Here is a 16,808-nt window from a genome sequence, read left to right as displayed (position 1 = left end):
ATTTCGGATTACTTTTGTGCATTCTGAACCTTTCACTGGTGCCAAATTTTCTGCACCTCCTACATTCAGTTGTCCTCCTCGTATGGGGTCATAGCACATCTGGTGGAGAGAGGAGGCAAGCTTTCTCTTGCCTCTTGTCTCCTGTGAGGATACTAATTCCATCACAAGGGCTCCATAGTTCGCCATGGCCCAAAGGCTCCAATTCCAAATACCATCACATCCTGAGTAGAGGGTCAATGAAAATTTTGGGACATCACAAATACACAGTGCTTCGCAACTTCTGATCCTGAAATGGCTATGAAATGTAGATTTAAACATCAGCAATCAGCATGTAAGGAAGGCAGGGGGCTTTTTTTTTTTTGTTTTGTTTTGTTTTTTGGCAATATGTCTAATGTGTTTGAATCAAGACTCCGATTTTCTCCTCATAGAAAATACAGCAAAGTAACAAAATGAAGCAAAACCAAAAAACTAAAAATCATCAGTAATCTACCACCCAGAGATGACAAATTTGTAATATTTTCTGAAAAAACTGTGATCATATTAGCCTAGAGATCAGCACTTGAGCATTTACAAAAAATGCCAAAGCATTTTCTGTACGTGCTTATTTATAGAGAGCACTATCCTTCTCCTTTCCTGTTTTCTCCCCCCCCCTTTCTCCCATCCCTTCATAGTTTTGTATTTCTAAAAATTCAAGTGAATGCAAAGATTGAACAGTTTAACACATCTCATGTGTGTATTGTCCAGGATTAGCCCATCTTTTGGCCCATCTTCATCTTCTCTCTTTCTATACCTCTTATGCTGGACAGCTTCAGTTGTCAACTTGACACACTTGGGGAGAGGAAACCTCAACTGAGGTATTTCATTAGATTGGCCTGTGGGTATGCTGTGATGTGGGAGGGACCAGCCCATTGTGAGCAGTGCTACTCCTGGCCTGGTAGTCCTAGGTTGTATAATACAGCAGGCTTGGGGCTAGAGAGATGGCTCAGTGGTTAGGAGCACTGATTGCTCTTGCAGAGGTCCCTGGATTTGATTCCCAGTACCCATGTGGTAGCTAACAACTGCCTGTAACTCCAGTTCCAGGCAATCTGGTACCCTCTTTGACTTCCTCCAGGATTGCGTGATATGAGTGCACTTACATACATGCAGGCAATAGACTCATACATATAAAATAATAAAACTTTTTTTTTTTTTTTTTTTTGTTTTTTTGAAGCAGAGTCTCCTTGTAGCCCGGGCTCCCCGGGAATCCACTTTGTAACCCAGGCTGGCCTTGAACTTACAGAGATCTGCCTGCCTCTGCCTCCCAAGTGCTGAGACTACAGGCATGCACCACCACACCCGGCTATATATAAGATATTTTTTAAAAAGAGAGAGAAAGCAGGCTGAGCACAGGCCAGTGGGAGCAAGCCAATAAGCAGCATTCCTCTGTGCTCTGTGCTTAGCTCCTGCTTCCAGGTTCCTGCCTTGAGTTCTCCCTGACTTCCCTCAATGATGGACTGTGATTAGGACATGTAAACTAAATAGAACCTTTTCTCCCCATGCTGGTTTTGGTTAGTGTTTGATCACAGCATTAGAAAGCTAACTGGGACATCTCTCCTCCCTCAACCTAGTTTATTTTTTAAGCAAATCCCAGACATCATTTCATTTGTGATTTATTCATTATATATCATTAAAAGATGTCTTTTAAAAGTGCAATACCATTTTTATCCCTAAAATAATTCCTTTCCATCTTAACTCACTCATGGTTGAAGTCAGATTCTGTCCTGCTTTTGTAACAGTTCGTTAATCAGTTTTCATTTCTGTCTCTCTGTGTGTGTGTGTGTGTGTGTGTGTGTGTGTGTGTGTGTGTGTGTTGCACGTCATTGCACATTTGTGGGCACATGTATTAGATGTGTGTGTGCACATCGAGCCTTGGGAATCACCTTCCATTGCTTTTCTTCCTTATTCAGTGAGGCAGGGACTCTCAATAAAACCCAGAGCTTGCTGACATAACTGGTCTCTCTTGCTCTGGGGGATCCCTTATTTCTTCTTTAAAGTTTTAAATTTATTTGTTTTTATTTACTAATTTTTAGCTTTAGAATTTTGTTTTTATTTTGTGCGTGTGAGTGTTTTGCATGCATGTGTGTAAGTGTACCATGTGCATGCAGTGCCCTCGAAGGTCAGGAAGGAGTGTTGGATCTCTGGGAACTAGAATTAATGATGGTTGTGAGCCACTATGTGGGTGCTAGGAACTGAACATGGATCTCTGCAAAAACAGCCAGTGCTCTTTAAAAAAAAAAAAAAGTTTTATTGAGCTTTTGTGCATTTCATACAACAGTTCCCGATAGACCCTGTCTCCAATACATACCCCACCTCAACCCCCTGCCCCCTCTACCCCTGCCAACTTCATACAGTCTGCCATACAGGTTTAAGTCCTACCCAGTCAAGCATTAGTGCCCAGATGTCCTTCAGTGCAAATCCATCCACTGGAGTCTAGTCAGCCTATCTAGAGACCGTTGGTATAGCCGACTGTCTCTCAATCAGTAGTTACCAGTCTCTGGCAGTTCCCAGACTAGGGACATCCAGTCACCCATTTCTCTTCCTCCACTCTGGGCTCTTGTCTAATTGAGTTGGCATGGGTTCTGTGCTTGATGCCACCATTGCCACAAGTTCACATGTGCAAGCTTCCAGTGGCCCGAAAGCTTCTGTTTCCTGAAGCCAGTGCTCTTAACCCTAAGCCATCTCTCTAGCCCGTTTGTTTTATTTTATGTTTGAGTGTTTTGCTTGCATGCATGTAAGTCTACCACATGCACGCAATGCCTGTGGAGTCAAGAAGAGTTGGAGTTACAGATGGTTGTTAGTATCTATGTGGATGCTGGGAACTAAACTGGGGTCCTCTGGAAGAACAGCCAGTGCTCTTCTCGGCTGAGCCATCTCTTCAGCCCCCCTTGTCTCTCTAGGGCTGGTATCATAGGTGAACTGCCATACCCACGCAGTATGTACCTGGGTTCCGGCATCAGAACTCCGCATTTATGTTTATACAGCAAGTGTTCAACTACTAAGCCATCTCTCCAACCCTCAGTTGGTTACTTTATGTATCAGTATTGGGCTAATGTTTAATTTGTCCCCATCCTCCTTTTTGTCCCCCTTGTGACTAATTTCTTGAAGAAATCAGATTTTTTTGTCCTATGGAATTTCGTACAATTTGAGAACACTTGTGATGTTATTTATTTACCTTTTGCAATAAAATGTCAGTATGCATTTACCTAGTAGATCTGCTCCTGAGGAGATATCCCAGAAAGAGTTTTGCCCATGTGTACTAGGAGACTTACTTAGGAAGGGTTGGAACATCATTTTTAAAACAAAGACAGCCATGTCCCCAATACCAAGAGTAAGAAATGGAATTCTGTTGGTAGCCCTGAAACCCTGAGTACTTCTTTGCATTGACTTTTTCTCTCGTTCTCACCCTCTACCCCAGTTAATCATTATTTTCAGTGTTGTATATTATTAGTACTTGCTAATAATAGATATAGTTTTAGATATATGCATGTTTATTCTTAGACATTTAATTCTGCACATTTGTGCTTATATATGAATATATGTGGAATCATATACATATGTTCTAACCTGCTTTTCTCATTAAATGTTATGTTTTTGAGATTCAGCTGTTTGTGTGGAGTGTGGTGCATTGATGTTTGTCTTTGTGTGAAGTATGCTATTTCAGGAATACATCACAGTTTATTTTCTCGTTCTTCCATGGTATGCCTGGTGTTGCGCTGCTGCATGTGTCCTTACACACATCTGCTGTGTGTGGGTAAAAGTCTTTCTAGGGTATCCCCTTGGGTGTGGAATTGCTGGGTCGTAGAACATGCACATCTGCAGATAGACTAGGTAATGCCAGAATGTTTCTGCAGTGGTGGAAAGTTACATTAATCGATTTTCTGATGTTGAACTCTGCCTTGTGTTTTTGTATAAATCAAACTTGGTCTCTATCTTTTGTGTACGTTGTTGGATTTAAAGTTTTAACATTTTTGCCACTATTTTTTTGTGTGTTTGATTTGAACTTTTACTTTTTCAGAGTGTACTTTTCTGTTTTTAGAGTCAACATGTTTGCAAAATCTCTTTTCTTTGGGAGTTTGTGTACATTTTGATTGTGTGTTCTTTGTATGCTTTCAGAACTCACTCTTTTTTTTTCTTTTTTCATTGTTGAACATATTTAGTGACCACAACCATATATTCAATGTGTTTGTCATTTCTGTTTCTCTGATAAATACGTAAGATTATCAACTTTAAAAGAGGAAAGGTTTATTTTGGCTCATGATTTTGGAAGGTTTCTGTCCATGGATATCGATCTCTTGTTTCTGGGCTTGTGGTCAGGCAGCATATCTGCTCACTTCATAGTGGACTGATACCATCCCAGGTCGCTGCACCAGTGCAGCTTGAAGTGCTTGCTGTGGCTGTGCTGGAAGTCGGGTCTGCGGCAGCACAACCGCGCGCCAGGGCCTCGTCCACTTTCTCGCTATTCCAGCCCCGCTTGGGTGCCAGGCGCCGGTTTGGTAGCACTGATCTCCTCTCTCACCACAGAGCAGAGGCCGGAGCTCGGGACCAGAGGTGGCCGGACACGAGACGGCTGCAGGCGCAGGAGGTGGTGGTCTGAGTCCAGAACTCACTGACTCTTAACATTCCTAAAATACATGGTTTAGTTTGGCTTGTTGCTATGTATATGAATGGCCATATAGCCATTCTTTGTTTCTTTGCTCATTCTACCTAGTAAAGTTCATTTGTGTCTTTGCATGGTGCTTTAGTTCATTCACTGTCAAAGTTGTACAGTGTCTTAGTACATGGATGTCATGACTTACTAATATATTTTAAGGTTGATATGCATTTGGTTTCTACTTTGGGGCAATTATGAACAATGCTACTGTACATATTTTAATACATAAGATACAGCCTGGTAATCCCAGTTTCCTAGGCTGTTATCACACTGCTTCTCATGGAAGATGTGTGAGGTGATAATGATGTTTATCATTAATACCGTTAGAAAATGTCCAGCTCCCAAGATGCTTATACCAGTTTACCCTCTTTGTGAACATTCTTGTGTATGTGAGTGTGTGTGTGTGTGTGTGTGTGTGTGTGTGTGCACATGAATGTGCAGGTGTATGTGCATGAGTGTAGATGGAGGTCTAAGATGGTTGACTGTTTTCCTTTATTGCTCTCTGCCTTATCCCTTTGAGCAGGGTCTCTCACTGAGCCTGGAACTCTCCGTTTTTCAGCTAGGCTGATGGCTAGCAAACCCCAGTGATCCCCTTGTCTGTCATCACTGGGGTTATAGATGTCTGTGACCACATCCAGCTTTTTTACGTGGGTTCTAGGACTCTGAACTCAGGTTGTCATGCCCACACAGTAAGTGCTCTTACCACGAAGCCATCTCCCCAGCCCATGTGTGAGCACTCCTACAGCTCCCACCTATCATCATTTTTGCTAATCTAGTAGCTGTGTAAGTATTCTTGTATTCAGTGGATGTCCCCTCATCACATACTATCTTGTAAGGGCATGAAGACTGAGGACACAGTGCTCGCTTTGCATTTCAGGAATGCCCAGCATATAATCAGAGATTAATGACAAGATGAGCAATTAGTTATATAATTATGATCACAAAACACTGTGAAGGAAGCACAGACCACTACATGTGCTTATGATATAGAAACCAGAGCAATGTGTTCTAGGTGGGACGCTGTACCACACTGTACAACTAGCTGATCTAGTCCTTTTGAGTTAGCTTTAAATTAACACTGTTAGTAAATCCACTTTGGTGCTATTCTGTATGGCTGACTCTGATGGTAGGCTGTATCACATTTATAGTTTCTTTTCTGTTTTTGGCCTATAGATGAGTCAGCATCTCTCCAAAGCAAATATTACCTCAAGTACTTAGGATGCAGAAGTTGTTATCCATCCTCATATTTCCTGAAAGATTAGCCTAGACAGGAAGCCTGCATCCAAAGATGCTTCCCTAATTTTTTAAAAACTTTTAATATTTAATTTTAGTTTTTAATTTTTAAATTTTATGTGTTTGAGTGTTTTACATACATTTATGTAAGTGTATCACATGTGTGCCATACCTGAAGAGGCCAGAAAAGGGTGTCAGACCCCCAGGAACTGGAGTTAAGGACAGTTGTTAGCTTCCATGTGGGTACTGTGAACGGAAGTTCACTTAGGTCCTCTGCAAAAGCAACTAGTGTGCTTAACCACTGAGGCATCTCTCTCCAGCTCCTATTTTCTTAGATTTTTCAACTGAATTGAATCACAGGAACCATCTAATCCTTGTTTTACCAGTGCCAGGGTCCCTTCTGTGATGTCCCAGCCAGTTGGTCACCAGCATCCAATGGGCCCTGGCCAGAGGCAGGAAACTCAATCTCCCAAGGATGAGTTCCATTTTTAGGCAGCTCTAATTGTTAGAAAGCCCTGACTTTCTAAGAAAATGCTTTGCCTCTGGGCTTTTCCTGCTGTCAAATGTGCAGGACTTAGTTTTACAGAAGATATAATGAGAAGCTCCCGGTGGGAACTCCATTGGAGGACTGTCCTAGGGAGGATGTGCCCTCACTTGAGTCAGAATTTCAGACCCCCCCTTTTGTGAAATCTTACAGTGGATTAAACTGCCCTAGATCTTGAATAGCAAATGAGCCCCTGGAGGCACCTTGCCTTTGTTCCTGCCTCAGCCTCTTGTTCCTCCAATTGTGGGAAACCTTTGTGCCAGTCTGCAAGTTCTAAAAGCAATGGCTGTTTTTCCCTAGGTCTCACTCTTTGTAAAGGTTGCCTGTGATTCAGTGCAAATGTCAAATGTGGGCTATATGGAGACAAATGGTCTCCTTCTGCAGCGGATTAGGAGGGACTATTTTAACGGGTAATCAGGGCTGACTTGTCCACCTAACCTTGACAGAAGCACTTCAGAATTGAAGTTTTGGGATTTCCCACTCTAGCCTAACTGCTCCCTTGGTTGTTCCTTTTCATAAGATTTATTAGACCCACTGGAGTTTAATTTGCTGTTTTTAATTCTCCTTTTTATGCAAGCTGAGCTTTTGCTCTGCAAAAATCTATAGCTTTTCAGTGCTTCTCAGTGGCTTTAAGACACATTTATGTATGTTACTGGAGCCAGGATGTTGTTTAAGGAACTGCTTTATTAAGTACCAATTTTATGGCTCTTTATTGCTTTGCTTGCAGAGGTTTAGAATGGTCCAACAGAGCTTCTGAGGCCTGTGTGGACAGCAGGTAGAGCAAGATGGTAGAGGTTGCTCCTTCACTCAGTGGAGATTCTGAGGCTGGACTTCCAGATGGGCAGCCAGGGTATCCTTTGGTACCAGCCAGCGCATTGTCATCATGGCTGAACCCAGAGGTGCTGCCAACCTTTTCCACTAAGCCAGGAAAGCAATCAGGGGAGTTTGAAGATGAAGATGACTTATGATTTACATGTATAACCTATAGATTGATCTGTTCTACTAATTGATTTTTTTTGGGGGGAGGGTCTTTTTGAGACAGGGTCTCTCTGTAGCCCCAGCTGGCCTGGAACTCGCTGTGTAGACCAGGCTGGCTTTGAACTCACGGAGATCCGCCTGCCTCTGCCTCCCAAGTGCTGAGATTAAAGGTGTGTGCCACCGCACCCAGCCTTGATTCTTAAATTATTCTAAAACAGAGGAACAGAGGAAGTGGGCGTTTTTCAACTCTTTTCACACTGGAGTGTGTGTGTGTGCACACGTGAGCATGCGCATGCATGTGCGTGTGTGTATGTGTGTGTGTGTGTGTGTGTGTGTGTGTGTTGGTGGGGACTCCATGCTTAGAGAGAAGAGAGAAAAAAAGATGTAGGCTGTTCTTGCTGAGGGTGGTGGAATTGCTGGGTGATACGTGTTTCCTTGGTGACAAGCTGTTTTTTCCCTTAGACCAGATCCTTGGGTGTGGGAGGACACAATTTTCTTTCCTCACAGCTTGCTTGAAGGAGAAAAAGAGAAAGAAGAAGAAAAAAATAAAACCCATCAAAAATATAAACCCCCCATTGTTTATTTCTTTTTAAAATTCTTTTTTTGTTTTATGTGTATGTGTTTTCCCTGCACATATATAAGTGCACCACATGAATGCAAATGCCCATGGAGGCCTGAAGAACGTGTTGGATCCCTGGAAATGGAGTTACAGGTAGTTGTTGACTCCATGTGAATGCTAGAAACTGAACCAAGAACAGCCAGTGCTCTTAACCTCTGAGCTATCTCTCCAGCTCCTGTAGTATATTTCTTGATCATGTATTGCTTGGACTATGACTGTTGTGACTGTTCATCTAGGACAGAGATGGAGAAAAGTCCAGATGGGCTGGTGTCACGTTTTGATCTTCCCTGCAGGGCTGACTTACTGTAGCAGAGCTCTCTCACTCTAAAGCTGGGAACTGTTTGCATTCAGAATTGACAAAGGTGTAGTAACTTTTTTAGTTAGTGAATGAGATTTGTATCTTTTTCCTCCCTGTATGTCATGTGTTCCCCCTTTCCCATCTTTGAGAAAGCACTTAGGCAGACCTCATCCTAATTGCTGTATGACTCCACTTGGCTATAATCTTTTACCAATTCAAATATATAATATTTATGGGTTAGTGTAAAAAGAGAAATAAGTATAAAAAAGAAAATCATTTGGACTTCTGCCACTCACAGGCCACTGACTTAGGTATCTTTCCATTTGTTCAGTTTTTCTTCAATTGGGTAATTCATTCAGCAAATATTTATTGTGAACCTATTACATACTGGAAATTATATTTAGTAGTAAGGATGGCAATTAAAATACAAAAGAGGTCCCTGTTCTTCTGGTTTTTTAAACTATGAATTTCCCTTTAACCACTGCTTTAGCTACATCCCACACAGTTTGCTATTAGAGTTTCTTTGCCATTAATTTAAAGTATTTTCTGATTTTTCTTATAATTTTTCCCATTGGCTCACACTCTAATTAGGAGTATACTGTTTAATTTCCAAACATTTGGAGTACTTCTAGGTATCCTAATGGTATTAATTTCTAACTTTGCTGTGGCTTAGGGAACACATTTTGCATGATTTAAGTCACTCCCAATTTATTGACATGTTTTACGTTCTAATACATGGACTAGTCTGGTGAATATGTCAAGGACACTTAGTCTCCTGAGCTTAGAGTGATTGATATGCTGGATCAGGAATTCTCTGCTGTTGGGGAGCTAGTCTATCATTACATGATACTGAGCAGCATCTTTGTATTCTACCCACTAATGCCAACACGCACACCTAAAGATGTGGCTAGGAAAAGTGTCTGTAGACCTTGTTAAATGTTGCCTGAAAATAAAATTTATATTGTTAAGAAACCCTAAATTGTGTGACGTATATAGTTGGGTATAATATTCTTCATCAGTTAGGTGTTTGTCAGTTAGTTGTTAAGATTTTTGATGTCTTTGACTTTAACTTTTCTCCCTAGTTCCCCCCTCCCTCCCTTCCTGCCCCCGGGTCTGTGTATGTGTGTGTGTGTGTTAGTGTTGGACATTGAACCCAAGGGCCTCACATTTGCTAGCCAAGTGCTCTACCACCGAGCTATATACTCTTAGTGAGACACTGTTTGTCTAGGCTGGCCTTAAACTTGCTATCCTCCTACTTTACCCTCCCAAGTAACTGGATTTATAGGCCAGGTGTTAGTCTCAGCATTTTTTGAGGGGGGGAAGGGTTGAGACAGTATCTCTCCATAACCCCAGGTAGCCTGGAACTTGCTATGGAGACCAGGGTGGCCTAGATCTCAAGGAGGTTCACCCTGCCTCTGCTTCCTGAATCCTGGTATGAACCAATGTGCCTGGCTTAGCCTTAACTCCTTAACTTTTTTTATAGACTGCTGAGAAAGGGCTGTGAAAATTCCTAACTAGGTAGGATTTTCCTAATTGGTCAGTTCTGGCTTCATGAATTTTCAAGCTTTTTAAAATGACTTTGCTAGCTGGGCACGGTGGCACATGCACGCCTTTAATCCCAGCACTTGGGAGGCAGAGGCAGGTAGATTTCTGTGAGTTCAAGGTCAGCCTTGGTCTGCATAGGGAGTTTCAGGCCAGCTGGGGCTACAAGGAGACCCTGTCTCAAAAAGACCAAAAGTTACATGGCATTGCATTTTGTAGTCAGTGACCCTTCAGTGACTTGTGTTGTAGAACTGTCACCTAGCCCAGCTTTTGAACATTTCTGTCACATAGATAAGGTTAAGTCATCTGTATTCTCATGGATATCACTCTCATTCACTATTTTTGCCTTTTCCAGATGTTTTATAGTAATGGAATCATCTTACCTGAGGTGCTTTGTGTGTGGCTATTTTTCCTTTTCTGATGGTTTTGTGATCCATTGGGCTTAGTGCATGCACCCATAGTTCATTCCTTTTTATTGGTGAATATTTGTTCCACTCTTCACAGATTTTGAGGTTCTCTTATGAGGATCTGATGTATTTGATTGCTACATTTATCTGATATTAGCCTTTTTTTTGCTAGAAGATGTTCTTTTTTATTTCCCATAACTTTGTCTTAAAATCCATTTTATTTGATAATAATATAGGCCTTTACATATTTTGCTATTTTTGCATTTTCCCCCAATTATTTACTTTCAACTCAAGTTTTTATATTTAAAATTTAATTTTGCGAATTTTTTTTTTTAATTAAGTTAATTCTTGCTGGGTATGGTGGCACATGTTTTCAATCCCAGGGATAGGGAGGAGGAAGCTGGAGGACTGGGAGATTTAGACCAGCCTTAGCTAACTTAGAGAGATCCCATCTCAGAATAATTATCAGTATATGAATATTTGTATAATTGTCGATGGTCTGAGTGTGGGGCTACTATTTTATAATTTGCTTTCTACCCATTCCTTTATTCCTTCTGAGTTTTTGTTTCTCTTTGACCTTTTTCTAGATTTTATTTTTTTTTACAATTTTAAAAATTATTTTTATTTTTATGTGTTTGAATGTTATACCTGCATGTATGTAAGTTCATCTGTGTTGTGTGATGCCCATAGAGGTCAGATGAGGGCATTGGATCCCCTGGAACTGGTATTATGAATGGTTGTTAGTCACCATGTGGGTGCTACGAATCAAACCTGGGTCCTCTGCAAGAGCAGTCAGTGCTCTTAACTGCTGAGCCGTCTCTCCAGGCCCCACCCATTTTTTATTATTTTTTACAAATTTTTTTTTTTTAGTCTTTTTGAGACAGGATCTCCCTATAGCCCCAGTGGATGATCTGGAATTCACTATGTAGCTAGACTAGGCAAGTTGCAAACTCACAGAGATCCGCCTGCCTTTGCCTCTCAAGTGCTGGGATTAAAGGCATGTGCCACCATGCCTGGTGATTTTTTACTCATGTCGTGCAATGCCACGGAGGTCAGAAGAGGGCTTCGGATTCCCCTGGAACTGGAGTTAAGGATGGTTTGTAGCCACCATGTGGGTGCTGGGAATCGAACCCGGATCCTCTGCAAGTGCTCTTAACCACTGAGCCATCTCTCCAGCCCTATTTTTTACAGTTTTAAACTAATTTTCTTCTACCTGTTATTTGTGTGCTCTAGAGTCAACACAGAGTCTCTATATACAGTTAATAATGTTACTAAGTCACATAAAATGTAGAAAGTTTATAAATTTGTAGATGCATATTCCATCCACCCCCACTTGCTTTGTCTTCTCTGCCATAGTTGTTATATGTGCATCACACTTATGTGTGATATCAACCTTGCAGGACAGTGTTAACATTTTTTCTTTAAATAGGCATGAATGTTATTTGAGCTGGGGAGATAGTTCAGTTAGTAAAGTACTTGACTTGTAGACATGAGGACCTGAGTTTCATTGCCAGAACCCATGTACAAAACACTGAGCACTTACTTTAAAAAAATATATTTTATTATTTTTATTTTATGTGTATGAGTGTTTTGCCTGCATGTAGGTAAGTGTGCCGTGTGTGCAGTGCCTGCAGAGGCCAGAATAGGGTGTCAGATCCCCTGGAACTGGAGTCATGAACAGTTGTTAGCTGCCATGTGTGTGCTGGGAATTGAACCTGGGTTCTCTGGAAGAACTGCAAGTGTTCTTACCACTGAGCCACCTCTCCAGCCCCAACATTTACTTTTAAAAGCATTTTATCGGTATCATCTTATTTCATCCTTACAGCAGTTTTATGAAATACTCTTCCTGTCCCCACTTTACACATGAGGAAACTGAGGTGCAGGATATGGGCTTTTACAGTTTGTCTCAGCCCCCATTTTTGTGTTTATCTGTAATTGTATCAACGAGTGAGCTTGCAACTCTTGAGTATTTTTTTAGATCATTCTCCAAAATCTTTGGTTGAGCGTTGTTGGCACTCTTTTAAATGAGTATGGTCTTCATTTTACTGCTGGTTGACTGAACATTTTGTTTCTGGGCCAGCGTATCCACCAGCAAGACAATAAAACTTCTGGGTTGTTGTTGAATGAGTGGAATCTAAGCAGTCAACTCTTGACAAATGCAGGACCCAGAGGTGGTGTGTGGGCACCTGTGGAATGCTGAGGAGCAACTGGGACCAGTGAGCTCACCTGCCTGAGGCCAGTCATATCATGACGGGCTGTGTGACCAACTCCAGGCCAGCTTAGGGATGACTGTTATCAGGACAACACAGAGCTCTGCATGTGGTGACCACTTTCTGGGCAAAGAACAGCTTGGTGGGCATTAGCAGGACACTCTGGCTCCTGGCCCCACACATGGTTTGAACAACAGGCCTGGGAGGAGGGCAGAGACCTTAACTCACTGGCATTGGTGAAGGGCCCTATGCAGTGGAGGTTTTCTGTCTCTTGTTCTTTTTTGGTTTCCATCCTCCGCCAGCCTGGGGTACATGGATAACTGTCTACTACTTACTGGATTGAAACAATGGGGGAAATGGCTGGAGAGGAAGAGAAATCTGGTTGAGTTTTAATTATTCAAGTTTTGAATCAGAGTTATACTAGAGATGAGGTTGAATTAGGACTCTGGGATTGGGTTGGGATGTTTGGAGGTAACTCTGGTTTGGTGAGTAGCATGGCCTTGTATGGCTGTTACTGCTGCCATGTGTTGGATTCTTTCTAAGTGCTCAGTATTTTAGCTACTAAGCCAGCTATGTATTTTGTACCTAACCCTCCCTGCCTTTTGTTTTGCTTCAGGTGAGTAGCAAAGATGAAGATTTTCTTGACCTCTCTGTGGATGTGGAGCAGAATACCTCCATCACCCACTGTCTGAGGTAAACTCTTGCATTCTGCCTGGGGTTGAGCTTTTAACCAGGTTGGTAAATACATGGGGGAAATAGAATCCCATATTTCTTCAAGATGTAATCGCCCCTACTTATTTCCTATTTTTCCTCAAAAGATTAAAAGTAAGCACATATGGTCTGGAGAAGGGGTGCATTGAGTAGAGAGAGGGTCAGGTGGAAGTCATTAGTCATTATAGTTAAAAATAAAACTTTAATCTTCAATACAGATGTACACTTTGGGTCCCTCCCTTCCTCCCTCCCTTCCTCTCTCCCTTCCTTTCTCCCTCCCTCTGTCTCTCTAAAACACACACTCATGCATATAATTAAGTTAATAAATGCTATGAATGTCAACCATTACTCTTTTTCTAAGGTAACCGCTTGTATTATTTTAAAATTGATGTGCTTTGGGAACCAGTGAGGGAACTGCCTTTTCCTGCATGTGCTAACATTCTGTGAAGGTCATTCATGAAAGGGAATTCTTCATTAGTGTTGAGAGAAGGTAAGGAGCCAGGGATTGCCATAGATATTACATAGTGACGTGTGCATTCAAAATGTGCTCAGAGTTGCTGCAAATGTTTCCGTTCTCTGCTCCCTTTCAACAAGAGGAAGTGAGTGCTTCCAGTTTGCCTCACCCTGTCCTACACAGTGGGCTACAGGAGTGAATACCAGGTGCAGACCTGCTTGGTGGTCCTTCTGGTCTAGTGAGAATACACAAATGACCATGAGTTTATTGAAGGAAACTAGAGAGTGGCTGATGGTAAAGGTGCCAGAATAGACTGAGTAGTTGGGGTAGGCTTCCCCAGTGCACAGATGTCACAGCTTGGGGAACACAGCTTGTGTCATAACAAGCCTCTGTTGGTCTACATCAGTTGTGTCGGGTGACAGGAGCTCAGGTTCTCTGGAACCAACAGCAACTGAGAAGCGATTCTTGGCTCATCTGAGTGTGGTAGGTTATGTGACTTAGGAGCTGATGATTTTTCCATTGCCTAGGGGTCTGAGCACTCCACCCCCCATTTCCCTTTTCTCCACTTTCAACAAGTTTGCCCTCTCCTTGTCGGCCATGTGTTTTGTAGGATGGCCTCCGTTTCTTCAGCCTGATTCTGTTTAGGGCAGAAGTTCCCAATATTCTCGTAAAAAGAGGCCATTTAAAAAAATACTTTGCTACTTTATTTTATGTGTATGAGTGTATTGCCTGCATGTATGTAAGTGCACCTGTGTCGTACAATGCCCATGGATGTCAGACAGTTGTTAGCCACCACATGGGTGCTGGGAATCGAACCTGGGTCCCCTGTAAGAGCAGCCGGTGCTCTTAACCACCGAGCCATCTCTCCAGCCCCAAGAGGCCATTTTTGATCACTTGAATGCTTTAGGGTCTTACATATGGATGGGAAAAGATAAGGTTGTACCAACATTAATTGACGATAAAGAAATAAGGGGAAAGACATTATTTGCCCTTTCCCCTGCTTGGTGGAAATTTGGATTTAGGGTTTCTTCCTCTGCCTCTTGGGGTCTCCTGGGCTGTTTGAAGGCAGGTGATGGTGGCTGTAACACTGAAATCAGGCAAGTAAAGGACTGTGAGCTTAGTTCTGACTTCAGCCTCTGGGGAACCATACTATGGGAAGAATTGAAACCCAGATTTCTGTTTCCGTACTTTCCTTCCCTGGAGAAGTGTGCATGTTGGTCTTGCTTCTCCAGTTAAGTCGGGTAGAGGCAGTTGGGAATGGCAAGGCTGGTCGGGGAGGGTGGAGTAGCGCCTGAACCAGGTGCTTTTCTCATTGTTGTGGTAAAATACCTGACCCAAAAGCAACTTGAGGAAGAAGGGTTCATTTTGACCCATGGTTTGAAGGCAAAAAAGGCATAGTGACAGGAGGGTGAGACAGCGGCCACGTTGTGTCCACAGTCAGGAAAACAGAGAGATGAGTGTTTATACTCAGCTTGTTTTCTCCTGTATTTATTTATTTATTTGGGTTTTTTTTGAGACATGGTCTCCTTGTAGCCTTTGCTAGCCTGGTACTTGCTATGTAGACCAGGCTGGCGTGGATCTCATAGAGTGCTGGGCTTAAAGGCCTGCGTGTATCACCACATCTGGCCCTTTTAGATGCTCCTGGGGAACTATGTTTCTTGAGAGCAATGGAGGCCAGCTGGTCATGGCCTCAACTGTGCTTAGCCAGGTCAACCAGGGTGCTGGATACTCAGCAGTCACCAAGGTCAGAGCCAAGTCAGAAGCAAGGGATTCTGGTGGGAGATGGGTCACTGGAAGTGTCCCATGTTACTAGAGTAAGAGGCTTGTGTATCTGCTGGACTGCCTGGAGTCTGGATTTTTATCCCCCTTTTGGAGGCCTCTTCTGAGGCTTATCTTGTCTTTGAAGACTTTTGGGCTCTATTCACCCTGTACCTCCTGATTGGTGCAGGCCACCAGCTCCCAGAGAGTTGCTGATTACACCCAGGTGCTTGTTCTGATATCTCGATGTTGAATGGGAGTGCCTCCATCTTGTTTTCTTATTTAGTGACCTCAGTGTTCACTTCAACACCCAAATTTGCCCTTTAGATATATTAGATTCCCATCTGATTGGATAGTCTAGGCCAATGTTCCTGATAAGTGCACCACAATTTTGTACTCCACATTATTCTTTTTTTCTGGACAAATGCACTATTTCATTTTATTTTGTTTCGTTTCTTTCCTTTTTTCTCTTTGAGACAGGGTCTTCCACCATGCCTGGCTTCTTTTGCCCTTAGGTGCCCTTCCCAGTTTGGGGCAGCAGTTTGGGGCTCCTCAGTTTTGGTTGACCCTTAGCCATGGTGATTTGGATGGGACTCTCTAACCCCCACTAGGGGATAGGGTCAATGGACCAGGTATACTCCACATTTTTATATCATCTCCAAACTAGACCTTGACTGGCTCACCTGCCCTCTTGTGACCAGGAAAGAAGTCTGCCAGCTGTGGCCATTGACCATTGAGAGCTGTGTGATGTGGCGTGCAGGGGAGATCCAGGGGTGGATGAGCCAACAGAGCCATTAAAAAGCAAAGGAACCCTCAAACTTTTGAATTAAAAGAGAAGGAATGACAATTATCTTAGCGTCTTTCTTGATTTAATCAATTTCTGTCCATTTTATTGTCTTTGTGGTTAAAATTAGGATTATGAGTTTTCTTTGTGATGTTTCTGTTTTTCATCTATTTTAACAGCTGTTAAGAAGTCAAGCTGAAATTGTGGGGTCTGAAATAAACTCCTGGCCACCTCTTTCCAGAAGGGCTTTAGGTGACAGATTACAGCATATTCTTACTGAACTTTTGTTCCAGAGAAATGGTGCAAATAAGATTTAAATCCAGGAAGCAGGTCTAAAGAAGTCGTAAATCCACGCTGTGGCTGAGCTACGGTTCTCAGATTTTAGACCTGGGTTCTGTGTCTTAGGTAAGATAAGCAGTCTGTGTGACTGAAGATTCTGAGAGACCTTTTCCTTTGCCCTTTCCCCCCTTTCCCCTTCCCCCTTCTTTCCTGTTAAAAAGTTCAGGGACGCCCTCAGGTAAAGACGCAGACTGCATCAGTCAGCTTGTCCTAACTGTTCTTGCAAACACTTTCTGACTTC

The 16,808-nt window shown here is 42.5% G+C and overlaps 1 protein-coding gene across 2 annotated transcripts in view; it reads left to right on the top strand.

Moving 5' to 3' along the window:
- Positions 1–16,808, top strand: part of Usp46 (ubiquitin specific peptidase 46) — a 76,139-nt gene that overhangs the window by 39,339 nt on the left and 19,992 nt on the right. For both annotated transcript variants that reach the window (XM_008847975.3, XM_029570870.1), the window contains one exon: positions 13,138–13,214. In XM_008847975.3, coding sequence (XP_008846197.1) covers positions 13,138–13,214 — 77 coding nt within the window. The remainder of the gene's footprint in view (positions 1–13,137; positions 13,215–16,808) is intronic.

This window comes from Nannospalax galili, unplaced genomic scaffold (genome assembly GCF_000622305.1).
Source record: "Nannospalax galili isolate Female #2095 unplaced genomic scaffold, S.galili_v1.0 scaffold1424, whole genome shotgun sequence".
Classification (NCBI taxonomy): Eukaryota; Metazoa; Chordata; class Mammalia; order Rodentia; family Spalacidae; genus Nannospalax; species Nannospalax galili.
The sequence above is the reverse complement of the archived record's forward strand: the minus strand, read 5'-3'. Positions and strand labels throughout refer to the sequence as shown.